At 46.8% G+C, this 27,600-nt stretch overlaps 1 protein-coding gene and 1 long non-coding RNA gene across 2 annotated transcripts; both read right to left on the bottom strand.

The window, feature by feature from the left end:
• Positions 1–1,618: 1,618 nt before the first annotated feature.
• Positions 1,619–19,257, bottom strand: LOC308590424 (cytochrome P450 2A13-like). The gene is made up of 9 exons (XM_081200465.1): positions 18,453–19,257; positions 16,515–16,677; positions 9,013–9,162; positions 7,138–7,298; positions 4,599–4,775; positions 3,710–3,851; positions 3,361–3,548; positions 2,147–2,288; positions 1,619–1,812 (listed from the first exon to the last, which is right to left on the bottom strand). Exons 1-9 carry the CDS (start codon positions 18,630–18,632, stop codon positions 1,631–1,633), a joined length of 1,485 nt encoding a protein of 494 aa, XP_081056591.1. The 5' UTR covers positions 18,633–19,257; the 3' UTR covers positions 1,619–1,630.
• Positions 19,258–25,012: 5,755 nt separating this feature from the next.
• LOC308590657 lies at positions 25,013–27,167 on the bottom strand. Its single transcript, XR_014009846.1, has 2 exons — positions 26,090–27,167; positions 25,013–25,706 (listed from the first exon to the last, which is right to left on the bottom strand). It is a non-coding gene; the product is annotated as an uncharacterized lncRNA (long non-coding RNA).
• Between the last annotated feature and the right edge of the window lie 433 nt (positions 27,168–27,600).

The raw sequence follows: 27,600 nt of genomic DNA, 5'->3' as shown, positions 1-27,600 counted from the left end.
ATCCGTCCAGTTCAAACTGGATTTATTAAGAAAAGGCAATAGAGTACAAATATTGAAAACAGTGTACTGTACATCCTGAATAAGGCAGAGATAAACAGGTTACGAACTGTTTTGCTACTTTTCAGTGCAACAAAAGCCTTTGACAGGGTAGAATGGCTCTAATTATTTGAGGTATTGAGAAAAATCAATATACCGCTTCAACTTAGTTTCATTCTCAGCTGGTTAAATGTGAAAAAATTCAACAGATGGCATTGGCGAAACATTGACTGATAATGGAGTGGGGGGTCAAAGAGTGCCCCTAGTTGCAGGGGGGGGGAGACTCAGGGTCCCAGATTCTACCTTAGGAGATTCTACCCAGGGGTGGAGGAAGGGGTGTGCAGTAGGGGCGGGGTGCCCCGGGTGTCACCACTGAGGGGGGGGGGACAAAATGCTGGGAGAGACACGGTGGTTTGGGCGCGCACAGGCTCCGCTCTGCCCAAATGGTCCATCCACTGCCTCCCCCCACCCAGCTGTAGGCAGCTGAGTGGGAGGAGACAGGCAGACTCCAGAGGCCCCACGCTGTGGCCTTCCCCTATAGGTGGCTCGCCCCACCCTCGCCCCGCCCCTATGGGAAGCGTGCCCCGCCCCTGGGCGCACCAATCCAGGCGCCCAAGTAGCTTCCTCTGCCGCTGCCTCTGCTCATCATACTGTGGATTGAGAGATGGAAATATTCAGAGAGGCAAGATTTTCTAAGGTATGGCTGACCTCCTCAAGCTGTAAACCGTGCTAGCAACTGTCCTATTGTCAGGGATTGGTTGGCAGAGAAGGGGGGAGAGACCGAAATGTACAGAGAGCCGCCTCCTTTGATGAGCAGCTGCACTTGTCAGAGGGAGAGGAGGAGGGACTGTCAGGAAACACGGAAAATGAGAGGGAGGGAGATCCAAAGGCTGTTATAGTAGAGGGAAAGGAGCAGCCTCCGGCACTTAGGTTTTCACGTAAGGAGAGGAGGAAAAGGGGGGGGGGTGTGTGTCAGGAAGCTTCTCTGCTGGAGGGGGAACCGGAGTGAGCCACTTCCCACAACTCATAGCGACTGAGGCAAGAGCTCTGTACTGTATATAGTTTTGGACTTAATAAATCTTGTAAAGACAGGCTGGAATCCCGGGCTGTTATCTCGGCAAGCACCCACATATCATCCTGACACCTATCCCACAGGTTCTTCCTTAACTACAATTCTTCCTTAACTACTCACAATGAAAGTGTCAGCAAAGGAATGTTGGCAAACATATCACAAGTGGAAGAACAGAGATAGGAAAGGGAGGGGGACATGGCATGGAAATAAAGACTTCAGAGTTGGACTAGGCGCCAGAAGGGAGACTGGTGACCAGAAAGGGGGAAGATGACAAGGACTCAACCCTGGTACCTCAGGGAAGTGGGGTAGGGGAGGAAGAGGGCAGAGAGCCAGGGACCAGATATTTATGGACCTGTGAGATCAATTCCAAGAAAATGCAGAGAAGAGAAATTCTACCCATGGAAACAGAGATCATGGAGCTTGAAAAGAAAGATTCTGGAGGAGGAAGGGCCAACCTCTTCTGGCCCTTCATGAGTTCAAGCTTTCTCCAACTTTTGCATTTGGGACACCTGTCCTCCTCTTTCACAAGGGAATGGCACACATTTCATAAAAACGTGGAACGGTGGCAAAGCCAACCAGCATGGGAGAGATGTCGATCTTTTCAGGAGGGATGGGGGATTTTAGGCGGAAGTTCTGCAGGATGCTGGTGAAGAAGAGGAAAAGTTCCATTCGGGCCAGATGTTCTCCAAAGCAATAGCGTTTTCCTAGGAAGGAGGAGGAAAGCAAAGACGGGCTGTTATAGCCTGCATTGAGGTTTTCAGGCCAAGACTCCTCTAACCCACAGAGCCACAGATAAAATACACCCATTACAACTGAGATCTACAGGTAAAGGGCAGTATACAATTTTAATAAATAATAACAATAATTTTGGTGTGCATGGTTCAAAAATAGATTTTTCTGTAGAAGGGAAAAGAGAAGGGCGAGACAGACTTACATCAGCACCAGCAACAGTTTCTGGCTAATTTTTCTCACTTCAATTGGTCGACTATATTGGGTTACTATTTGCTGTAAACCGCCAAGGGGCTGCTGAGGACTCACCAGTAGAGAATGGCATAAAAGCCTCATTCTTCTTGAACTGCCCATTCTCATCCAGGAAATGTTGGGGGTCAAACACGTCTGGTCTTGCAAAATGTTTGGGGTCTCTCAGCACAGATCCCAGCAAAGCAAACACTTCGGTTCCCTGAACAAGAGAGGGAGGGAAATGAGAAGAGAGGAGAGAAATGGAACGTTATTCTCGTGGGCAAGAAAATATTGGGGTTTTTATTGGGGGGTGACCTCCCTAAACTTTATAAATTAATAAATGGCAGGTTCTTTATTATTTGAGAGAAAGCTGAATAAGAATTCCTGGGCTAGCCTGTGCAGAAGAACCTGGCCAAGCTAGGGCCATTAAGAAACAATACAGAGTGACTGAGTGGCTGGGGAAACCCAGCCAAATTGGCGGGTATAAATAATAAATTATTATCCTTATTATTATGAGGGCCAATGGCAATGCAAAAGAACTGTCTTTCCACTTGCCTTGAGGTGTGATATTAATAATAATAATAATAATAATAATAATAATAATAATAATAATAATAATAATAATTTATTATTATTTACAATGAGAGTTCCCCATTTTTGGGACACCACCCTTTGGTGTGGTGCCTCTGTCTCCCTGATTATTATCACTCAGAGGGTATGGACAGGTGGAACAGATATGCTTGGGGAACTTCACTAAGCCACAAACTATACCTGGAAGGGTGAAGTCTTATTTTTTTTTTATTAAATAAATTTTACTGGCATATAAAACACATGCATATACATTTACACAATGACACAATACACGAACATAACCCACTACCTTATATTCATAACATAAAGCATACCTACATTACTCTATATAATACCTACCTACACTGTACATACACCTGCCCACCTAGCAGTTCGAAAGCACGTCAAAGTGGAAGTAGATAAATAGGTACAGCTCCGGCGGGAAGGTAAACGGCGTTTCCGTGCGCTGCTCTGGTTTGCCAGAAGCGATTTAGTCATGCTGGCCACATGACCCGGAAGCTATACGCCGGCTCCCTCAGCAAATAAAGCGAGATGAGCACCGCAACCCCAGAGTCGGCCATGACTGGACCTAATGGTCAGGGGTCCCTATACCTTATACTGTACATATCAACATACCTACACACTTGGGGAACTTCACTGAGCCACAAACTATATCTGGAAGGGTGGAGTCTAAGTCTAAGGAATTAATAGAACCACAATACCTTGGGAATGGTGTATCCCCGGAACTGGGTATCGCGGGTCACACGTCTTGCTAACCCCAAGGGGAGCATGTCAGCGAATCTCTGGATCTCGTGGATCACAGCATCCGTGTAGGGCATCAGGGGACGGTCATCCATGTTGGGAGTGCGACTGGAGCCAATCACCCGTTCAATCTCTTCGTGGACCTTCTCTGTTGAGAAATCAGCAGGATGAGACCAAAAGTGCTATTTGCACCTTCCAGGGAGCTAAAGAAGGATCCCAGCTCATAGCTGGGAAAGCAAAGAGGGGGCTTCCCATAGAAAGGCAAGGACACATCTCTCCACCCTATTTTCCTCCCCCTTCCGCAGTCACCTTCAACCTCCGGGTATTTCAGCAGAAGCAGGAAGCCATAGCGCAAGGTGGTGCTGACCGTTTCTGTGCCGCCGAAGAAGAGGTTAGCTGTTGTACAAACCAGATTCTCCAGGAAGAACTCTGAGTTTGGGTTTTCCTTTTCCTAGGCAGAAGAAAATGTACTTACTTATTATTTCTTGGGATAGGCTAAAATCTGACTGGCTCCTGTCTATGAAGCTCTCTCTCCTCTACTGATTGGCTGAGCTGCAGTGATGTCATGCTCACTCCAATGAGGCGGAGGGCACAGTTGTGGAGGGCTGAAAAGCAGCTCAACAATTGTGTGGGAAACAGATGGCTGGGTGGAGGGGGAGTTTAATCAGATGCTGCAGGAAGAAGTACATTATTTGATCTGTCCTGAATCCTCCAACATACTTCTTCCTTTGTTTGAATTTAGTTTAGTTACAGTATCTTCCCAGTGGGCCCAGGGTCCACAAAGTTTCCTTATGGAGAAATTGATTGTAGTAACTAGAATAACAAGGGAGGTGGGTGGCGCCGTGGTTTAAACCACAGAGCCTAGGACTTGCCAATCAGATGGTCGGCGGTTTGAATCCCCGCGACGGGGTGAGCTCCGTTGCTCGGTCCCTGCTCCTGCCAACCTAGCAGTTCAAAAGCACGAAGTACAAGTAGATAAATAGGTACCGCTCAGGCAGGAAGGTAAATGGTGTTTCCGTGCGCTGCTCTGGTTCGCCAAAAGCGGCTTAGTCCTGCTGGCCACATGACCAGGAAGCTGTACGCTGGCTCCCTTGGCCAATAAAGCGAGATGAGTGCCGCAACCCCAGAGTCGGCCATGACTGGACCTAATGGTCAGGGGTCCCTTTACCTTTACCTAACTAGAATAACATAATCTTACCTGCTGCATTTTCACTAGGAAGCAGTCAATGAAATCCCGAGGGTTGTTGGGGTCCAGGGTCTCCTTGTTTTCTTTTATCTTCCTTTTAATGAATTCCTTCAGGCCCAACAGCTTCTTGAAGGTTTTATCTTGTGGGCCAGGCAGGTGCTGCATGATGCCTGAGAACATGTCGTACAGCTGCGTGTGTCGGGTTTGGAGGAATCCAGAGTTAGGGGGAGGAAGAGAGAGAACAGATATTGAACAAAGATTGATTTGTGGAGCAGGCAGAAGCAGGAGTTCCTCCCTCCCTTGGTTCCTCACTATCATGGAAGGTTTGGAAGAAACAGGTGGCTTGAAAAGAAGGGAGACTGGAGAAGTGTCTCTCCAAGAAGATCAGACAGAGGGAACTCCTCACTCCACCCAGACAGAACTTGGTGCTGACTAAGCTATGAACTTGTCACAGACACAACCTCACAAGGCCTTACTTCCCATCTTTGAGGGACAAGGAAGGCAATTTGGAGGGGAAATCAGGGTGTGTGGGGGAATTGCTTACAAAGCCAGCAGCTTCAGTATCTCAATCTGGGATTATCTCAGGTTGAGGCAACATTGTAAACTTGCTCCAGGCAGAGCCTGACCAAAGAGCAAGGCAGAATAGGAGTTGCAGGACCACGGAGAGCTCAGAGTAAGACGCTTGCTCCAACAAATAGCTAAACATTTTTAAGCCTCTCCCAGGTTCTGCCCACTTGTAGAGAACTTAGTTTCTTAAGATTGGTGCCTCTGCTTTCTTTCTCACACTTGGTGCAGTTCCTGTGAAGTACTGGGGGAGGCATTTGGGTCATTTGTGAAAGGCACCTGTGAGGGTCCTAGTTGTGGTTCTACAGTCCCTGATGCTCTGGGAGGTTGTGCTGTGGGCTTCTATTGGTCAGGCTCACTCAGACCCCTGAATGTGGTCTGGCTCCTTAGCTGACACTGCTGCTGCTTCTAACTCTGTGCCTTGACCACTTGAAATATACTCAGAGTCGAGAGTGGATTTCATGCTCTTTGTTCAGCTCATAGTGGTGAGGAGGAATGGAAGTTCCCCCAGAATGTCTGCTTTATATACATTATTTACACAATGGGCCCCACGTGATTGGCTAATTCCGGGATTCTCCTGTAGGGCAATCAGGTTGTGGATTCACTTCCACCTGGGTGGCTCCTGTGGACCAATCATACTGCTGCAGTGTTCTAGGATCAATCAGACTGCTGCATTTTGGGTCCTATTGTTCTAGGACCAATCAGACTGCTGCATTTTGGATCCTATTCAACTCAGTACATAACACCACTGCTGTGTAGGAGTGCAAATATCCAGAGTGTGGGGTTCAGATGGGATTGCTATGAGGAATTATGACATATGGAGCAAGCCATTGTGTCCGCAATGAACGCATTGCGTTGACTGGGTTTAATTAATTGACAATAATGCCTCTCCACCTCAGGCATTTGCTTTCTCTATGCCTGACAGGCACGTATCAGCATTCTAAGTACACAGGCCAGTTGTTCATCAGGCATCCTGGGTCATAAAGCTAGCTTTGATGTAGTTTGTCAATCGTTCACAAGGAGATAGTAAATACTACCAATCCTTCCTCTCCTGTTTATTGCTGTTTATGACCTCTGGAGTTTCCTAAAAGCATTCCTTCTTGCTTCTTCTTTTATTTACTCTGAATTACATATGCATGCTCAAGTAGGAAATTAGCTCTTTGTAGTTTTAACTTTAACTTTGTCCCACGTGGTTTTTTTTGAAATGCTCAGAAGAAAACTGATTGGTTCTTACGAACACTGTGTAAAAAGTTCTTTTGTGAATAAAACGACCTGGACCGAGGGTAAGGGAATTACTATTATACACACCCATAGCTGTCACAGATTTGAAAATAAGGGACCAGCCACCCCGAAAATAAGGGATCAGCAGCCAAAATAAGGGATTTTAGTCAACCAGAAGCCAAACGAAGCCTCAAGCGGTGGTTCCCACAGTGCAGCAACCCGGCAAAGGGGTTGCAGCAAGGAAAACCACCGTCACCTCTCCACTGGAAGTGCTGAGCAAAGGCGAGTCCCCAGGCAACGTGGCCGATTTGATCGGCACAAGGCATGCAAGCTCCACCTCCCAGTCGTTCTTAGACTCCTTATTGGGTGAGCAACACAGCCAAGCAACACAGTTGGAGCCTCCCTGCTCCCTGGCCGGCAGGGAGGGAGGAAGAGGAGCTGCTTCCTTTGAAACCCGGGAAATTTAAGGGACATCATCAATAAGGGACAGCGGCGGGACACGGTGCTGGGATAAGCGACTGTCCCACCAAATAAGGGACGCTTGACAGCTATGTTCGCACCCCTCCCAGAGTCTTGCTGGTCAAGCTTCTGTGTGTATTTTATCAGAGTCCAATCCTTCCTTGCTTTGGGAATGCTACACTGCTGGTCTTTGGGGTAATGACAGGGCCTCAGCTGGTGCTGGCTGCCCTGCATGCTGAGCAGATTAGGAGAAGTGGCATTATTCACAATCTCATGCTGGAAGTCCTCCCCCTCCCCTCCAACGTACCTGTCCCCAAGAGGTGGCAGTGAACTGGAAGATTTCCAGCGAAGTGCTGAGCAAGAAGAGGAACTCCTTATCTTCGTATTCAAAGCGGTTGCCAAAGGCAATGGAGCTGATCACGTTGGACACTGAACGGCTCAGGACGTAGATGGGGTCAAAAGGAGCACCTAGAAATTTATATATATTAACAGTAACTAACTGTGTTATCTCTCTTGGTATTAAGATGCCTAGGTATTTAACAGATTCAGAACAAATCCGAAATCGATTTTCCTTTAATGAATGTGCAATCAAATTTTTGACCTACTGGTATCAATTCCAATTTGTGTTTTTAAAAAAAATTATTAAATTTTTTAGTTCAGTTTTTTTTACAATCAATTATCCAACAACCAACATAAAAACAAGATCCCAAAGAATCTCCTGAACTACCCTCCTCCCCTTTGTGGGTCCTTTTGTTAACCATTTTCTCCTGCATCTTTTATAATAATCCACATCTCTTTCATCTCCATTATATCCAAAATTCAACATTAAAGTGCAAGTGTTATTCCAATTTGGACCGGTTAATAGAATGACCAGGTATTTTACCAAAAGCATCTATCGTTTGCATCAAGATAGGAATACTATTCTGAGGTTTTGAAATAAACAAAAGTATATCATCTGCAAATAAAACTAATTTATATTCAAGTATTTTATGAATTACCTCATGAATCTCACAATGTTATTAATGGCACAAGCCAAGCGAGAATGTCCACTCTCGCTTGGCTTGGTTCCTCAAGCTTCATACATTACTTTAATCCATTTTATAAAGTCCAGAGGAAATCCGAATTTAATTAAAGCTGTTTATAAATTTTATGAAAAGCTGTTTCAGCGTCTAGTGATATGATTACAAACTGGACTTTATTTTTATTTAAATCTACAAAATCCACCACAAATTGATGAAGTTTTGGTACCAATAGATCTTATACCATTCAATGGTGATTCCATCCAATCATTGTGTTTTGCCACCTGTCATTTTAAGAATAGTTTGTTTAATTTTTGCCTCCGATACAGTATTTGTGTTAATAGCAGTTGCTTTTGTATATCATCTAAATGGGGTAGTTTTATTCTATTAAAAAAGACCTTCATATCTTTGTGAGTGATGTCTTTCAGTTTAGTATATAATTCCTAATAATAATAATAATAATAATAATAATAATAATAATAATAATAATAATAATTTATTATTTATACCCCACCCATCTGGCTGAGTTTCCCCAGCCACTTTAATAATATGGGTCTCCCCAGCCACTCTGGGCAGCTTCCAACAAAAGATTAAAAATACATTAAAACATCAGTCATTAAAAACTTCCCTAAACAGGGCTGCCTTCAGATGTCTTCTAAATGTCAGTTAGTTGTTTATTTCCTTGACATCTGATGGGAGGGTGTCCCACAGGATGGACGCCACTGCCACGAAGGCCCTCTGCCTGGTTCCCTGCAACCTCACTTCTCGCAGGGAGGGAACCGCCAGAAGGCCATCGGAGCTGGACCTCAGTGTCCAGGCAGAACGATGGGGGTGGAGACGCTCCTTCAGGTATACAGGACCGAGATATTAATTGATCATTAATATGTTTTGAGTTTTTATACCTTTGTCAATTTTAATACTTGGATCACTTGGGTCACATTTTGCTATTGTGTATCTGGCTTATTTTGTCCGAGGGAAGCAGAGACTGGCACTTTTAGTTCCTGCTCCTTGCAACCTTGGAGCTGTCCAGTATACAATTGGGACTCAAATGCCGCAAAGGTTCAGATTATCAGCATTCAAATGCCCAGATAACTGTCCAGTTTCTAACTATTACCTGTAACTCATTAAGCAGCATTTCTTGAAGATACCAAAACTGAGCTCACTTTTTGTTTCCCTCAGGGATTCCAGCAGGAAGTGGGCCTCCTCCAGGATCCGCTCCTCGACGGATCTCTTTCCCATCCCAAAATTCCTCAGCGTCATGATGGAGAATCGGCGTAGCTGCTTGGCCCGTTCCCCGTTGCTGAAGGCAACCCCTGAGAAGCAAAGGAGGAGTAAAGGGAAGGAGCAACAGGAGAATGTGCACTCAGTGGGAATGTGGCTGAAAACACACAGTGATAGAGATTCTCCCCGCAATGAAATCTTTGTTGACTGGTTTTTAAAGTTGCAATTTCAGCACTTGGAAGAACATTCTAGGTGTAAGTGTTCCCTCTCATTCTCTCTCTCTCTGTAACTCCTAGTGGTGCAGCAATAAAACTGCTAACACATTTGCAAAGCTAAGGAGTCTTGTGTGTGTGTGTGTGTGTGTGTGTGTAGACAGTTGAGGTATGTAAGAGTGGGCGGGATTATTGGATTTCGGTTATGCCACTGTGCAGTTTTTGGAGTCACAAGACTCTGATTACATTCTAGACCGCTGGAAGTCTCATGGGAGATGGGAGATGGATGTTGATGTTACTGGGTTCCTGTTTCTTTGTGTTGTTGTTCACTGACTCTCACAGAGAGCAGATGCATATTCTTTTTTGTCCTGCGTAGCTAGAAATAAACGTAGCGATGTAGCACATATTCCTCGCCCTTCTGCTGTTTGGATACTCTGCATAATGGGAACATGCCTGAAGCCTCATCAAAGGCTTAGTTCGTTAATCACTGCCGGAGCAGAGGTCGTTGGATTTTGAAGATAGTATGGCGTGGGGGAGAGCTGTTTCAGCTTGGTCGTAAGGCACCTCCGACAGGGAGAACAACAGAGGAAAAGACACAGCAGACAAATGATGGAAGGCACATGCAAAGCCCAGAGCTTTTTCCAGGCACACTTACAAAGCAAGTAAGTTACATCACAGGTCCTCTACTTGGCTTTGAATATTAAAATGCACATACCATCTCTTCTAGGACCACTGTCGGAGGAAGAGGAGTGCGGGGGGAGTGCACCACCCCCAGCAGCGCAATCCTGGTGGGGTGCCATTGCGGCTGCCCCCACTCCCGTGCTGGGCACCATGCCCCTGTAGGCAGCATGCCACACCCCCAGGACATGTGCCACGCCCCTGTGGCAGCGCACCACGCCCCCTGGATGCACGCCATGCCCCCGGGACATGTGCCAGTCCTGCCCCCGCCTGTTCTCCGCCCCCCGGTGCCGGAGCATGAAGCTCCGCCACTGTCTATGACTCGTTTTAATTGCCTAGAGAAACCCTTTCTCAGACCACTTTTCTCCACTGAAAAATGGGTATTCAAAAATCTTCTTCATAGGACTGTATGAAGGACCATTGCTAAATGTTGGGAGACATTCTGCACAGAAACATGTGTATACCTTTAAGAAGTTTCTGGGTTAATTGGTTGCAGCTGGCAGTGGCTACAAAAGGAAAAAGCAGCGTTTTGTAGCCTGCCTGCAGGAATAACACCCACCAGAGTTTCTGTTTGTTGTTTTGTAATAAAGTCTTTGTTTTAGTTTTGGTTTTACACCTATGTCTCCTAGAGTCACAGTCTGTCCTCTGCCACCAGTTGAAAATCCCCCTCCAATAGGTTATGGGCCCAGTCCTGAGTGGGCAGAGACAGAGTGTGAAAAGAACCCAGAGACTGGAAGCAACTCAGCGTTTCTCAAGCAGCTGGCTGTGTGAAGGCATCGGCAGGGAGTGTCTGTTTGAGACCAGGAGCCGAACATTTCTTCAAGCCACGTGTGAGTAAAGTGGAAAGCTGAAAGCTGGGTGGAGCCATGGCTGGACTTGGAGCTGGAGCTCAAGGGGGAGCTTCCTATTTTCCAGTAGAGAAACTGGAAATTATATGTCATGGAGTTTACAGATGCAGGTGTTTTTAAAGAAAGAACAATGTTGGACTGTTATTGTTAACCCTCCTATAAAAGATGAGGATGAAGAAGTAGATGAAGCAGACCAAAGGCTGGAGGACAAAGCCTATGCCAATTTAATTTTGAGTTTAGAGAAGTTTGTTATCGCATGTGCGAGACCTTGAAACAGCAAGTGAGATTTGGAAAGCACTGAGAGCGATACATATTAGAGACACTGCTGGCAGCAAAATTACTCTAATGAGAGCTCTGTACCGAGCCAGACTAAGTGAGGGTGAATGTGTTTCAACACACCTTCAAAGAATGCGTGATTTATTTTCACAGTTAAATGAACTTGGGGAACATTTTTCTGAACAGAGAAAGGTTTATATTGTGCTGTCTTCACTTCCTGAGTCATGGGACAATTTAGTGATGACCTTGGAGGCAATTCCAGAAAGCCAATTAACAATGCATTTCTTAATTGGGCGTTTGCTTGATGAGGAGAAAAGATGCCATGAGAGGAAGGCCACACCCCCTCACCGTAACTCCAGAAATGGGAGGCAGTCCAGTAAAAGATATGCAACTGATGAGGAGCGGCCACCTAAAGAGGTTGTTGAGGAAGCAGCTTTCACAGTCAGAAGATGGTAGGGCAGCAGTTGAAGAAGGAGCAAAAAGGGTTTTCTTGTGTGTGTGTGTGTGTTTCTTGTGGCTGATTAGCTGTTTTCCCTGTGCAAAGGTCAGAGGGGGCAGGGTTTCTGTTGAGGCAGGGGATTAGCTGTGGGAGGAGCTTATCAGAGTTTGTAGGGCAGCAGTTGAAGAAGGAGCAAAAAGGGTTTTCTTGTGTGTGTGTGTTTCTTGTGGCTGATTAGCTGTTTTCCCTGTGTAAAGGTCAGAGGGGGCAGGGTTTCTGTTGAGGCAGGGGATTAGCTGTGGGAGGAGCTTATCAGAGTTTGTAGGGCAGCGGCGCGCGCCTAGCAGCGCGCGCAGTTATATCCATCTTTTAGATTTAGGGGAGCTAGTCTCAAACGTTTGTTGGGGGAGACCTAGGTTTTTTTTTTTTTGTGGGCGAAGTTATTTGTCCTGTCTTCAAGCTTTTTATGATGGAGGACCTCTGTAGCCACCCCCAACAACACGATCTCAAGATGGAAGGGGAGGGAACAGCTGCAGTCGCCTGCGATTCCTGCGCAATGTTTGCCATCTTGCCAAAGGTTGCAGGCAGCTTCACCTGCAGCAATTGCATGTTGATTGCCCTTTTAAAAGACAAAGTCCAGCAACTGGAGGAACGTGTAGCTACGCTCCAAAGAATTAGAGAGCTGGAGCTCTTCTTGGAAGCAACAGAGCACACCGTCCCCACCAAGGAGGAGACAGGGGACTCCCCTGAGAAGGAGGCTAGTTCATCAACACAGGAGCCAGATATATGGAGAAACGTGACTCAAAGAAGTAGGAGGCCCAGGGTTCACTCTGATTGTTTAGAAATACACAATCGCTTTGAGGTCCTCTCCCCTAGCATGGAAGACGAAGAGCAGACTCCATTTGAGGATCTCTCCCTCATTACAGTCGATCAGGTACATGAAGACGAGCAGCAAAGTCAGTCCTCAGGGAATGTGCAGGCGACCTTGGAACGGACAGCTCACGGAAGAACCCCGACCAAACCCAAGAGGAGGCGTGTAGTGGTGATAGGGGATTCCCTACTGAGGGGAACAGAAGCAGTGATCTGTGGGCCTGACAAGATGTCTCGGGAAGTGTGCTGTCTCCCCGGGGCTAAGATCCAAGATGTAACTGAACGACTGCAAGGAATCATAAAACCCACTGACAAATACCCCTTCCTCTTGGTTCATGTGGGAACCAATGACACTGCAAGCAATAGCCTCCAGAAGATCAAAAGAGACTACGAGGCTCTCGGCAGGAAATTGAAGCAACTAAATGCACAAATTGTCATCTCGTCTGTCCTCCCAGTTGAACGACGTGGCCCAGGGAGAGAGGGGAAAATAGTGGAAGTGAACAGCTGGCTTCGCAAATGGTGTAAACAGGAACGGTTTGGATTCTTAGATCACGGACTGCAGTTTCTTGAAGATGGACTTCTGGCAAGTGATGGGCTGCACCTCACAACGGTTGGGAGGAATGTTTTTGCCAAAAATCTCAGAAACCTCATCAAGAGGGCTTTAAACTGACTAATGTGGGGGAGGGAGACAGTGCTCCTGAAGGTAGGAGTCTATCAATTAATGAAGATGATCATCCAAATGTCATAGACCAAATGGAGCAAACAGCACGCGGACCTAGTGGTGGGAGGAAAAAATCCTTAAATAAGAGACACGGGGGAATGATTAATGGACTTCAATGTCTGTACACTAATGCGCAAAGCATGGGAAATAAACAAGATGAGCTTGAGCTCTTGGTACAGCAAACTAAATATGACATAATAGGCATCACTGAAACCTGGTGGGATAAGTCCCACGATTGGAATGTAATAATGGGGGGATACAATCTATTTCAGAGAAACAGACCAGACAAGAAAGGAGGAGGAGTGGCGTTATATGTCAGGGATGTGTATACCTGTGAAGAGATCCAAGATTTAGAACCTCAAAGCCAATGTGAGAGCATTTGGGTCAAAATTAAGGGAGAGAAGAATAACAGAGACCTCATTGTGGGAGTTTACTATAGATCCCCAAGCCAAACGGAGGACATAGATGATGCCTTCCTGGAACAGATGGCCAAGCATGCAAAAGGAAGGGAGATAGTAGTAATGGGGGACTTCAATTACCCGGATATTTGTTGGATGTCAAACTCAGCCAAGAGCATAAGGTCAAACAGATTCCTCACTGGCCTTGCAGACAACTTCATTGTCCAGAAAGTGGGAGAAGCAACAAGAGGAACAGCCATTTTAGATCTGGTCCTAACCAATGTTGATGACCTGGTTAGTGGGGTAGAAGTGGAAGGATCATTAGGCGCGAGTGATCATGCTCTTCTGAAGTTTACTATACAGCGGAAAGGAGCAGCCAAGCATACTAGGACTCAATTTCTTGACTTTAAGAAAGCCGACTTCATAAAACTTAGGGAAGTGCTGGGTGAGATCCCATGGACAGTAATACTAAAAGGAAAGGGAGTTCATGATGGCTGGGAGTTTGTTAAGAGGGAGATAGTAAAAGCACAACGTCAGGCAATACCAATGAGACGGAAACATGGAAGGTGCCTAAAGAAGCCAGGGTGGCTATCTAAAGAACTTTTAACTGAATTAAGATTAAAAAAGGATGTGTACAAAAAATGGAAAAGGGGGGAAACCACCAAAGAGGAATTCAAACAAATAGCCAGCACGTGTAGACACAAAGTCAGAAAAGCTAAAGCACAGAATGAACTCAGGCTCGCTAGAGAGGTTAAAAGCAACAAAAAAGGCTTTTATGGGTATGTTCGTAGCAAAAGGAAGAACAAAGAAACAGTGGGGTCACTCAGAGGAGAAGATGGTGAAATGCAAACAGGGGACACAGAAAGGGCTGAACTCCTCAATGCCTTCTTTGCCTCAGTCTTCTCCGATAAAGAAAACAATGCCCGACCTGAAGAATTTGGAGCAAATGATTCAGCAAAGGAAACACAGCCCAGAATAACTAAGGAGACAGTACAAGAATATTTGGCTAGTTTAGATGTATTCAAGTCTCCAGGGCCAGATGAACTGCATCCAAGAGTATTAAAAGAACTGGCAGATGTGATCTCAGAACCACTGGCAGTCATCTTCGAGAAATCCTGGAGAACAGGCGAAGTCCCGGCAGACTGGAGGAGGGCAAATGTTGTCCCTATTTTCAAAAAGGGGAAAAGAGAGGACCCAAATAATTACCGCCCAGTCAGTCTGACATCAATAGCAGGGAAGATTCTGGAGCAGATCATTAAGCAAACAGTCTGTGAGCACCTAGAAAGGAATGCTGTGATCACCAATAGTCAGCATGGATTTCTGAAAAATAAGTCATGTCAGACTAACCTGATCTCATTTTTTGACAGAATTACAAGCCTGGTAGATGAAGGGAACTCAGTGGATATAGCCTACCTTGATTTCAGTAAGGCATTTGACAAGGTGCCCCATGATATTCTTGTAAAGAAGCTGGTAAAATGCGGTCTTGACTCTGCTACCACTCAGTGGATTTGTAACTGGCTGACTGACCGAACCCAAAGGGTACTCATCAATGGTTCCTCTTCATCCTGGAGAAGAGTGACTAGTGGGGTGCCACAGGGTTCTGTCTTGGGCCCGGTCTTATTTAACATCTTTATCAACGACTTGGATGATGGACTCAAGGGCATCCTGATCAAATTTGCAGATGACACCAAACTGGGAGGGGTGGCTAACACCCCAGAGGACAGGATCACACTTCAAAACGACCTTGACAGATTAGAGAACTGGGCAAAAACAAACAAAATGAATTTTAACAGGGAGAAATGTAAAGTATTGCACTTGGGCAAAAAAAATGAGAGGCACAAATACAAGATGGGTGACACCTGGCTTGAGAGCAGTACATGTGAAAAGGATCTAGGAGTCTTGGTTGACCACAAACTTGACATGAGCCAACAGTGTGACGCGGCAGCTAAAAAAGCCAATGCAATTCTGGGCTGCATCAATAGGAGTATAGCATCTAGATCAAGGGAAGTAATAGTGCACTGTATTCTGCTCTGGTCAGACCACACCTGGAGTACTGTGTCCAGTTCTGGGCACCACAATTCAAGAAGGACACTGACAAACTGGAACGTGTCCAGAGGAGGGCAACCAAAATGGTCAAAGGCCTGGAAACGATGCCTTATGAGGAACGGCTAAGGGAGCTGGGCATGTTTAGCCTGGAGAAGAGGAGGTTAAGGGGTGATATGATAGCCATGTTCAAATATATAAAAGGATGTCACATAGAGGAGGGAGAAAGGTTGTTTTCTGCTGCTCCAGAGAAGCGGACACGGAGCAATGGATCCAAACTACAAGAAAGAAGATTCCACCTAAACATTAGGAAGAACTTCCTGACAGTAAGAGCTGTTCGACAGTGGAATTTGCTGCCAAGGAGTGTGGTGGAGTCTCCTACTTTGGAGGTCTTTAAGCAGAGGCTTGACAACCATATGTCAGGAGTGCTCTGATGGTGTTTCCTGCTTGGCAGGGGGTTGGACTCAATGGCCCTTGTGGTCTCTTCCAACTCTATGATTCTATGATTCTAAGATGCTATCATTGTGGGTCAACTAAGCATTTAGTACGTCAGCGCACTGTGTCTGTGGGAGAAAACACAAGAAAAGGGTGGCCTGCGTTTCCTGGGAAGCAAGGAGACAGGAAGAGTAGAGTCCAGTATGTTTCTGCAGCAGTTTGAGGCACCAGTCACGACGTTGGACAGGACTGGATTTTAGACTCAGCAGCGACAAACATTTTTGTTAAGTCTGCACAAACCCTTGTAGAAAAGCAGCCTTGTAAGTCTGTAAGTGTAGTACTAGCTGATGGAACAATGCATGAGTCAGCTGGAAAGGGTAGTGTGAATATTAACTGTTTAAGTACCAAGTTTACCAATGTTTTATGTGTACCAAGTTTAGAAAATAATTTGCTTTCAGTTACACTAGAAAAATTGCCAGTGAAGATGCACTCTGGCCAAGGGTTGCCCAAGAAGAACTACTCACCGTAGCCCCGGAAAATCCAGTCAAATGCCGATTGCTCTCCACGGCCGCTGAACTCTTCGGCTTGATTCACCAGGGCCTCCTTCACGGCATTGTATCCACACAAGACCACAACACGGCGGGGCCCTAAGTGGATGGTGTAGACAGGACCATATTTCTCATGAATCTGTGAAAAGAGGGGGAGGGCATTGTGTGAAATCAGATGGACAGATGGAGCAAACGGGTTGGTTTTCAGACAAGCAAGATTAAAAACTGGCTATCCTCCCTAGCATTAGCTGACCCAGAGCTATTTTTCTAGAAAAAGAGGTGCATACCCTTCAACATTTCTCTGATGGAAATAGGGACATCCCATTCCATAATGATAATTTTACTATTTATACCCCACACATCTTGCTGGGTTGCCCCAGCCACTCTGGGCAGCTTCCAACATATATAAACACATAATACATAATGTTTATCTGCTAGCCAGTGGTGGGAATATTGCTTTGTTAATTGTTTGAGTATTGCTAATGTTGTTTCTTACCGTTCTAGAGGCTGGTGTGTTGCTGTTTTCCCACAAACTGTATCTTACACGAAATGTTAGCTCATAATGTGACCCCCCCTTCCCCTGCCATGGCATCACATATGTGCATATATATTTCTTTAATATAAGTTCATTGGACGCTCATGCCCAAATACCTCTCTTGGGTGGGAAGTCTCCATTTTCACCAACTAGGTAGAGCAGGTTCTGCTGGGTGTGAGATTTCTAATTAATTCTTAAGAACTGAATAGCTGGATTTCTTTGGGCAGTGCACTATTCAATTCTTGGTTAGGTATGCCTGCAACCTTCCCTTTAAGGAGCCCAAGGCTGTAACTGAGAATGGTGTGAACCATGTGAAATAATAAGCCAGGCTGAAAGAACTCCCACTGGGAGGTCCAGCGCTGGGCAGTCTCCTTCCGTCAGCGGCTCCCTTGGTCCGGGCCACATGTGCCAACTTCAGAGATGATGAAAAGGAAGGAGGGTGTGCCACAGCCTGATGAAACTGCTGGTGTTGCAGTAAAGCATTTTCCTGGACTTACATGTAGCTGCTGCAATAAATCTCTAAAGACATTCGTGGGGGAGAATTTAGGGTTCGGTCCACGTAGTAATGCAAACAGTCCTCATTCCCACTTTCTGAAACAGAGTGCCCCTTCAAAATTGAAACGTTTTTGAGTCGGATGATGCAGTCCTCCACCCCCACCAAGAAAATGTGAGGATAAGTACATATATTAGGGAAATGTGTGCACGAAAATGTTCAAAGGATCGAAAATAACATTGGGAAATCCTCAATATCTGGAGGAATTGCTAGGGGAAAATGTTTATTTAAAAGAAATGCACACTAAAATGCTGACTAATTTTCTTGAGGACTTTCCTTAAAAAGAACCACCAACTGATGTGGAAATGAGACACGAGAAAACCTAAGATTATGGTCAAGAAACAGTGGGATTGTTTAAATGAATATTTACAAAACCAGGGCTCAGTTACCAAAATTTGGTTGTGTTTAGACTAATCTTGTGAAAAATATAAAGAATGTAAAGTGAAAAATTAAGGAAAACCTATAGGAAGGATATGAAGAACAGAGGTTATGGCGGCTGAAGTATAAAAGACGTGTGGCGTAAACGGTGGAAGTCTTTTTAAAACATTTTAAATAAGGTTGATATCTTGCAAGATGGAAATGTATGCAAGCATAGATCCTTCCACTCAGGCAGAAATATAAAGAGAGAGAATAAGAAGCTGGATAATGTGATGGAAGGAGAATTATGATGAGATGATGAGTCAAGTGGGAGAGAGAGAGAGAGAAGGATGAGTGGGTAGATAGATAGATGGGAGTGACCTTCATTAATCAACAGTATTTAAGAATGATTTTATAATAACAATTCAGAGAATGGCAAGCTGTGCTCTGATACATGATAGAAAGTTACCTTCATGAATGAACGGTACATATCGCTTGTGTTGACTTGGAGCAGGTTCCCGATGAAGGGGAGGGGAGTTGGTCCAGGCGGCATCTGGCTTTTGCGGTGCATCTGCCGCCATGTTGAGAGGACCGTCAGACAAAAGAGGCAGATGACCAGGAAAAGGGTTGCTGCTCCGAGGGGATCCATGGGGAGCTTGTGGGTGGCCTGTGGAGCTCTGCAGGCAATGTGTTGCTGACCAGCTGGGAAGAGAAAATACCCGCGCAGTCCGAGTTGAGCCTGTTACATACCTTTGGAAGAACCTCCTCCTTGAAATTGTGCAACCTGTTAATCTCTGCTCAGGGTCTTCTTTCAAGTCAAGAGAAGACCTTCCAGAGCAAAGTTCAGATGGACAGATAGTGGAGACAGGGAGTTGCCTGCCCAAGTCTGCACCACCAAGGGAGCTGCAAGGAGTCCCAGAGTCAAACACAATTCTCTCACCTCATTTCTCAGAATTCTGTATCATTTGACAGGGTCTCTGCTGGTGTAAGACTAAGAGGAGAGCAGCAGAGGAAAAGGGTTGCTGCTCCGAGGGGATCCATGGGGAGGTTGTGAGTGACCTGCGGAGTTCCAAGTAGCTGGGAAGAGAAAGTGCCCACTTAGCTGAAACCGAGGCTCTTGTATAAATTTTGCTGAAGGCTCACACCCCCTTTTGGAGTTATTCCATCTCTCTCTCCAGCCTCTCTATCCAGTTGGGAGGGGGTGTAGAGTTTGTGTTCTGGGCATTGGGCAATCAGGACAGATTAGAGATTCTGCTGGCTACCTCACTGGCTGGCAGCCTACCTGCCTGAGCTGAGACAACTGGCTTGTGCTGGTCCCGGGGGGGGGGGGGGGGCTTACCGTGCAGCGTGGTCTGAGCCCGGTCCTGGGTCAAGGGTCTGGAGGCTGTCTGTCAATGGCAAAACGGGGTCCAAGGCAAGGAGCCGGGCGTGGTCAGGAACTCCGGAAGAGCAGGTCAGGGTGCTGGCAGAAACAGGCTTCCCGCAACCTGGGACTGGGCTGACTGGCCTTTATCTCCTCTGGGGCCTAGGGCGGTCCCGGCCCACAGGTGACTCGCCTCCTGGCCTGGAGGCGAGCACTCCCCCTGTGAGAACTTAGTTCCCTCCACCTCTCTGCCCTGAGCCTCTGCAGCTCCGGAGAGGCTGGAGGGTTACTGGACCTCACCTTCCCCTGACAGGGCTGGGAGAGGAGCACCTGCAGGCAATGGGTCCTCCATCACCTCTGGAGCCAGAGCGGATTCAGGAGAGGACTCAGGAGAGGCTGGAGGGTTACTGGACCTAGAGGCAACCTAGAGGTTTCCCCTGGATTGTCTATTGCTAAAGAGCGGGTTTCTCTTGGGAGCTGTCCAGAGTGGCTGGGGCAACCCAGCCAGATGGGCAGGATACAAATAATAAAATTATTATTCTTATTCTTATTCTTCTTATTATTTCCTCTTGGAATGGAGCAGGACAAGGGGGAAATCTGTGCTGGTCCCGGGGGGGGGGGGGGTTAGCGTGCGGCGTGGTCCATGTTTGGTCCGAGGCTGAAGCGGAGTCCAAGGCAGGGAGTCAGGCGTGGTAAGGAAGTCTGGCAGAAAGCAGGTCAGGGTGCTGGCAGGAACAGGTTTCTAACAATGTTGCTCCCGTAACCTAGGACTGGGCTGACTGGCCTTTGTCTCCTCTGAGGCCTAGGGTGGTCCTGGCCCACAGGTGACTCGCCTCTCCTGGCCTGGAGGCGAGCACTCCTCCTGCGGGAACTTAGTTCCCTCCACCTCTCTGCCCTGAGCCTCTGCAGCTCCGGAGAGGCTGGAGGGTTACTGGACCTCACCTTCCCCTGACAGGGCTGGGAGAGCAGCACCCGCAGGCAATGGGTCCTCCATCACCTCTGGAGCCAGAGCGGATTCAGCTGGTGTCTGCTCCTGAGGATCCAGCACAGGTGAGGGCCTTTCAGATTCAAGCCCCTGCCCTGGCTCAGCCGGCCCTGGAGGCGGGGACTCCTGTGCAGGCTGGGATTCCTCAGGTTCAGCCTCTGAATCCGATTCCCAGGCATCACAAAATCACTCAGACCTCTGCTTTCTAGGCACAACACAAGTCTGCTTACCTTTAATGGTCAGGCGGTGCTGCGGCCCTGGTCATGTCTGCGATCCGGCACTGACCTGGGGTCGGATTGCAGCCTGCTTGCAGATCAGCCAATGGCAGGCAGGTTTAGGCTCAACCAACAGGCATCACTTGGCTCCACTCCCAGGGGGATAAACAGAGGTCTGCGAAGGCTTCCTCCCCAGTTCTTCACTGGATCTCCCACTCTGCTTCGATTATTCATGTGTTTTTTGCCTTCATGTTTAACCTTGCTATGGACTTTATTGGCTGCCATATTCAGAACCAGGCCAGAATTCTTCCACTTGGCAAATTGGCTCCAGTTTTGTGGTTTTTGCCTTCCTCGTAGCAATAGTCACAACTTTGTAAGGTTAGGTATGGGGTAAGCCTTGGTCTTGGCTGGAGGGGAGGTTGTAGCCTCTGCCTGCCCCTCCTTGGTTATGGGTATCCTGTTAAAGGGATCTGCAAGGAGTTGCTTCTGTCTGGATGCCCAGACAGGGACTAAGGTCATAGTACTCCTCCACGGGGAACCCCCATGGGGTACCCCTATTTGATGTAGGTCATATCACACACCCCCAGATGTGATTTACCCATAGATGCACTCCCAGCAAATGGTCTGGAGTGGAAAATGCCTACACCCAAATGCCTATGCCAAACCATTCACACCTGTAATCAATAAAGTTGTGGCTGATTTGAAGTCAATTTATGTTGTTGTCTTGTCTGCTTATTTATCACTTAGGCCGTGATGTAGCCACAGGGCCTTGGCACACAAGTGGAAGTGTGGGAGAGTCCCATGTTGAGCTATTATTTGCTGTAAACACACACACACACACACACACACACACACACACACACACAGACTCACCAAAAGAGAATGGCATAAAAGCCTCATTCTTCTTGAACTGCCTGTTATCATCTAGGAAGTGTTAAGGGTCGAATCCTTCTGATTTTGCAAAATTTTTGGGGTCTCTCAGCACGGATCTCAGTGCCAGGAAGACTTCAATTCCCTGAACAAGAGAGGGAGAGGAATGAGAAGAGAAAGGGACAAATGGAAGATTCCTCTGGGTGGGAAGAAATCAGTATGAGATTTAGAGTAGCAAATTACCTTCCACTAATCCTGGTTGTCTTTGTCCATGGAGTTTTCTTGGCAGGGATACTGGAGTGGCTTGCGGGTTCCTGCTCCCAGAACCTAAACAGCATCTTAAAAACATCATCTTGCCAACAAAGGCCCGTATAGTTCAAGCTATGGTTTTCCCAGTAGTGATGCATGGAAGTGAGAGCTGGACCATAAAGAAGGCTGATAGCCGAAGAATTGATGCTTTTGAATTCTGGTGCTGGAGGAGACTCTGGAGAGTCCCATGGACTGCAAGAAGATCAAACCTCTCCATTCTGAAGGAAATCAGCCCTGAGTGCTCACTAGAAGGACAGATCCTGAAGCTGAGGCTCCAAGACTTTGGCCACCTCATGAGAAGAGAAGACTCCCTGGGAAAGACACTGATGTTGGGAAAGATGGAGGGCACAAGGAGAAGGGGATGACAGAGGAGGAGATGGTTGGATAGTGTTCTCGAAGCTACCAGCATGAGTTTGACCAAACAACTAAACAACAACAACAGCAACAAACCCAAGTAGAAGAGGGGTGGATCTACACACAGGGGGGGAAACATGATGCTACAAATAAGTCAGAAATTAAATAATTATAACAAAAGGGGGGGGGAATATTATGTAAAAAAATTTGCATAGAATTTTTTTTTGTTTGCTCTCTGGCTCCATCTAGTGTTGCATGTTTATAACACATTCAAAGTGTTGGGGGTGTGTGGGTTTTTTTGGACTAATGTAGCTGAGTCCCAGATGTCCTCAAAGCATCTGACGTGAAGACAAGATTGGACCAGCCAAACTGTCCAGAACACCGCTTAAAATGGCAGGTGGCATTTTAATCATGGCGCAGCCCAACTCCCTATTCATCCCCTCCTTCCTGAGTCAGTCTCGGTGGAGCAGCACCAGGATTTACCGTATTTTCCGTGTATAACACGCCCCCATGTATAAGACGCCCCCTGTTTGGGGGACTCCAAATTAAGAAAATTGGGGGAGGGGCGTCTTATACCCGTGTATTAGACGCCCCTAGTTTTTTAAACATAATTTTAAAAGGAAAAAACCTAGTTTTATACATGGGAAAAATATGGTATTTGCTCGTTTAAGACAAAAGCAACTTCCCTGTGCACTTTTTTGGTAGAAACCTGCCTTGAGGGAAACAAAGCGTCGACAACCTTGCCGGAAAAGCCCCTTTGAGTCAGCCAGAGCTTTTTATCTCCAGCCCTGTCTAGTCCCATAGGCCTCCACCAAGGAATAGCCTGTATTGATCAGCCTTGGGCATCCAAAAATGAAGACTGTAGGTCTCAACAAATCCCCCAGAACTCTAGGCCACCATCCCCATCACCTGGCAGAGATGAGCACCCCAAGCGAACAGACTGCAAGCTGCCACCAGGATCCGTCCCTGCAGCTTGCTCCCTCCATTAACTGGGGAGGGATGAAGCACCGCTGTAGCTGGGTCAGGAATGGACACTTGAATCCTCAGCTCCACTGGAAATGGATATCAGAATGGAAGCAGAAGCTGCTAAGGAGACCAGGAGTGAGAACCCAGTGCCGGATTTACGTATAAGCTAAACAAGCTCTAGCTTAGGGCCCCACTCTCTTGGGTGCTCCAAAAAATTTAAAGAGGGAAAAACTGGGCATACATTTCCAAAATGTAAGATAAAAAACAAATAAAATAAAACCTACATACAGAAATAGTGTTTTGTGTTGTGTGGGCTCCTGTGATGTAAGTCATGGGCCCCGCCTGCTAGGCTGCTCCCTAAAATATCACTGGTTTGCTCATTTCTATATATAGGGTGCCTACATTCTGCATGGGACGCAGGTAGCGCTGTGGGTTAAACCACTGAGCCTAGGACTTGCCAATCAGAAGGTCGGCGGTTCGAATCCCCGCAACAGGGTGAGCTCCCGTTGCTCGGTCCCTGCTCCTGCCAACCTAGCAGTTTGAAAGCACATCAAAGTGCAAGTAGATAAATAGGTACCACTCTGGTGGTAAGGTAAACGGCGTTTCCATGCACTGCTCTGGTTCGCCAGAAGTGACTTAGTCATGCTGGTCATATGACCCGGAAGCTGTACGCCGGCTCCCTCGGCCAGTAAAGTGAGATGAGCGCCGCAACCCCAGAGTCGGCCATAACTGGACCTAATGGTCAGGGGTCCCTTTACCTTACCTTTACATTCTGCATGGAATGGTTGCATGGCAACATGTGCAAATGTCTTGAGATACCTATTAGGCCCATAAATTACCATATAGCATATATTCAACTCAAAAAAACAGTGGCAATTTGTTGTTGACAAAGGACAGCTGGACATATAAAAGGCCCCATTCCCTTCAGTAGTTCCTCATCAAACCTAAATCCGGCCCTGTAAGAACCACAACCGCCAGATTGGGTTGGCACCTGACACCATCAGGCCCTATAGCCATTCTCAGCCAAGGTGCCAGGACATCCCCTGGGATCGGAGGAGGAAGAGGAAGAATGGATGCTTGTGCATTTAGCCAACGCTACTCCTGAACATTTTAACATCAGCCAAAAATTACTCGGTTGCATCACATCAAAGGACAAACTGTTCGTCCTCGTATTCAAACCGCTGGCCAAAAACCACAGAGCAGATAACATTGGAGGCGGCGTGGCTGAGGTAGAAGGTCGGATCAAATGGATGCCCTGGGGAGGTGGAAAATGGGCACAACATCACCCAAGATGCCAGGATGCATCCTGTGGTCAAAGGAGAAAGAATATGCCTAATGGGCACTGGTGCATTTAGCTAAAAAGGCTCCTAAGTGTTTTAACAGCAGCCAGAAATATGCAAACGAGCTTCCCCAGCTAGATGAAGAATACATAGCTATATAAACCTCTGCACATGGGCAGGAACTTGCCATGCCATGGGAGCCAGTGCAGAACTCCAGCCAGCCCCATATTTCTACAGTTGAAAGGGAATACTAGAATGCTTGGGGGCTTTCTAGAAATTCTCCTCAATTCTATTTAATTTTTTTTGAAACTATTTGTCAAAGAAAGGAAAGAAGACAAAATATTTTACATTTACATTTACAAGAATACACAGGCAGAAAACACAGAGTGGCACCTGGGTTATTTCATGTGCCAACCGTGGCCCAGAAAATGAAACTCTGCAGAGTGAAAATGAAATTCACTACAGAGTGAATTTCAGGAGTTCCTTAAGACAATGACTTGGAAAGCTGTGGTAAAAGAGAGGCAGCTTTGCCTTTTCAATAGCTGAGGGGAAAGTCTAAGGAAACGAGGAAAAGGGACAAGGCCATCACTCAACAATGCAATTCCAAGCCATCCCCTGGGGAACCTTCCAAATTCCTCAGGGACTCATGAGGCATGTATAGTAATTAATTTATTTCAGAATGAGGCATGTGGAGTGATTAATTTATTTCAGATGGTAGCTGTTTAGAAGGGCCATCGAGAAGGGCTTACTCCATGGGGGAGAACCTTTTGAATCGTCATGAAAGAAAGGAAGGAAGGAAGAGGCATGTACCAAAAGGCAGCCATTTTGAGCCTGGCGTTCATTTAGCCTCTTCATGGTGGGAGAGAGGGAAAAGGCAGGAAAATGCCTCTGCTAGAGGATGGCTCCATTGCCTCTGCTCAGTTTGTTCACATCCCTTGTCTGGTCTGAGGAGAGAGAAAAATGGGTCTTATTTCTCCACAGAAACAACCCCGGGACTCATTTGTTTCCTCATCAGATGCCTCACCCCTTGAGTCTCTGAGGGAAGAGGGAACGGAAGCAGACGAGCCGGAGGTTTCCGAGGGAAGGTGCTCAGAAAACCACAATCTGACACCCAAAATGCAGAGGTTACACTACACACATCTAGCAAAAAGCAGACCCAGTTTAAAGTTATTGTGAAAAATTACAGGTGGCAGTGATAAACCCTTTGCAGATCTGGAACGCAAAGAGCAGGCATAGGCAAACTCGGCCCTCCAGATGTTTTGGGACTACAACTCCCATGATCTGTAGCTAACAGGACCCGTGGTCAGGGATGATGGGAATTGTAGTCCCAAAACATCTGGAGGGCCGAGTTTGCCTATGCCTGGCAAAGAGGGAGGAGATCCTTTTGTTAGGATATTTCCGTTCCACCTTAAAAGGGAGCAGGCTTTGTGAGTCAGAGTCTGCGCATGTCCTGTTCACAGGATGTTTATGTTTGCTATTGCTTTCGTTTCACTCTCTGTGCTGGAGACACTGACGCAGGCAGTCATGTCTTTCTTTGTTCTGACCAACCCTGAATAAAGCTTGTAAATAATGCTCTCCTGAGTGCAACTTTTGGCTGTGCATTATCTGCTGACAGAGTGTGCATGAGCTCTAGATGTTGGGCTATTTTCTAGAAACTCATGTCGCTAATTGCTGATACTGCGTGCCTACGGGAGATCGATGGATCGTCCGGCAGACGGCTTGGGGGCCATGATGGACTTTATCTCCCTGGCAGTATCCCAACACCTTTGCCACCCATGACAGGCTCTGGTTTTATGTGCCACAACCCTCCTGAGGCATCAGCACAACCACAAGCCTTGGCCTGTGTCAAACTGGTCTTGTGAATGTCCTGTCAGGCCTGGGCAGACTCCAACCCACCTCTTTTACACACATATACATAGCAAAATGGAGACTGGCCATCTAGGGCAGCCATTCGCCTCAGAAAGGACAGGCAGCTTGTTCTTTTCTCTCTCTGTGCATGGAGAAAGGTGCAAAAATGGTGGCTGCACCTTGCCTGTTACCCTCATTCTGCCTTGCCCAGGCCCATGGGTGCCTTTTGCGGTTTCCCCATAATCCTCCCCCAAATTTAAAACAAGTTTCCCTTCATTGGGTGTGTCTGTGTGTGACAGAGGTGGGTGCAAAAATAGCGGCCGCACCTCATCCAATAGCAGCCTTCTCATGCCTGACTTGGTCTTGGGTTTGGGGGATTCCTGCCCTTTTGGCTGCCTCCGACGTGAGCTCACTTATTTTATTTCGGAGAGGGAGAGAGGTGTCACTATTAGCATGGCATTATAAGAATGGCAGCCTATGTGTGCATTCGTGGCTCAATTTCTCTGCTGTTGTTTTCTCATAATCTTCATTATTATTGTTGTTGTTGTTTAGTCGTGTCCGCCTCTTTGTGACCCCCTGGACCAGAGCACGCCAGGCACTCCTGTCTTCCATTGCCTCCCGCAGTTTGGTCAAACTCATGTTTGTAGCTTCAAGAACACTGTCCCACCATCTCGTCCTCCGTCGTCCCCTTCTCCTTCTGCCCTCCATCTTTCCCAACATCAGGGTCTTTTCCAGGGAGTCTTCTCTTCTCCTGAGGTGGCCAAAGTCTTGGAGCCTCAGCTTCAGGATCTGTCCTTCCAGTGAGCACTCAGGGCTGATTTCCTTCAGAATGGAAAGGTTTGATCTTCTTGCAGTCCATGGGACTCTCAGGAGTCTCCTCCAGCACCAGAATTCAAAAGCCTCCATTCTTCGGCGATCAGCCTTCTTTGTGGTCCAGCTCTCACTTCCATACATCACTACTGGGAAAACCAGAGCTTGAACTATACGGACCTTTGTTGGCAATATCTCTGCTTTTTAAGATGCTGTCTAGGTTTGTCTCATTATTATTGGCAGCCTGAAAATGTATGTGTGTGTTCTGCAGTCCCCTGTTGACTTTGGATGTGTTCTTGCTTCCAGTGCTGGCAGTTCTGAGGTTAGGACTGCAGCCTGTGTCTGTGCATAGCTGTCAGCGTTTCCCTTTTTTTTAAAGGGAAATTCCCTTATTCCAAATAGGATTCCTCACAAGAAAAGGGAAGAGTTGACAGCTATGTGTCTGTGTGTGTTGCCGAATGCTTTTGTCATCTCAGCATTATCATCCTAGCAGAGCATTATCTTCATTTCACATTGTGGGAAGAAGATGTGGCACAATAAATGTATGCGTTGCTCTTGAATGCTTCTTGCTTTCTTTGCAAAACGGGAATACAGGGCGGGAACCAGAACAGGAGGGC

This window comes from Podarcis bocagei, assembly GCF_964188305.1.
Source record: "Podarcis bocagei genome assembly, chromosome: 7".
Lineage (NCBI taxonomy): Eukaryota > Metazoa > Chordata > Lepidosauria > Squamata > Lacertidae > Podarcis > Podarcis bocagei.
Note: the sequence above shows the minus strand (reverse complement) of the source record. Positions and strands in the feature narration are given on the sequence as shown.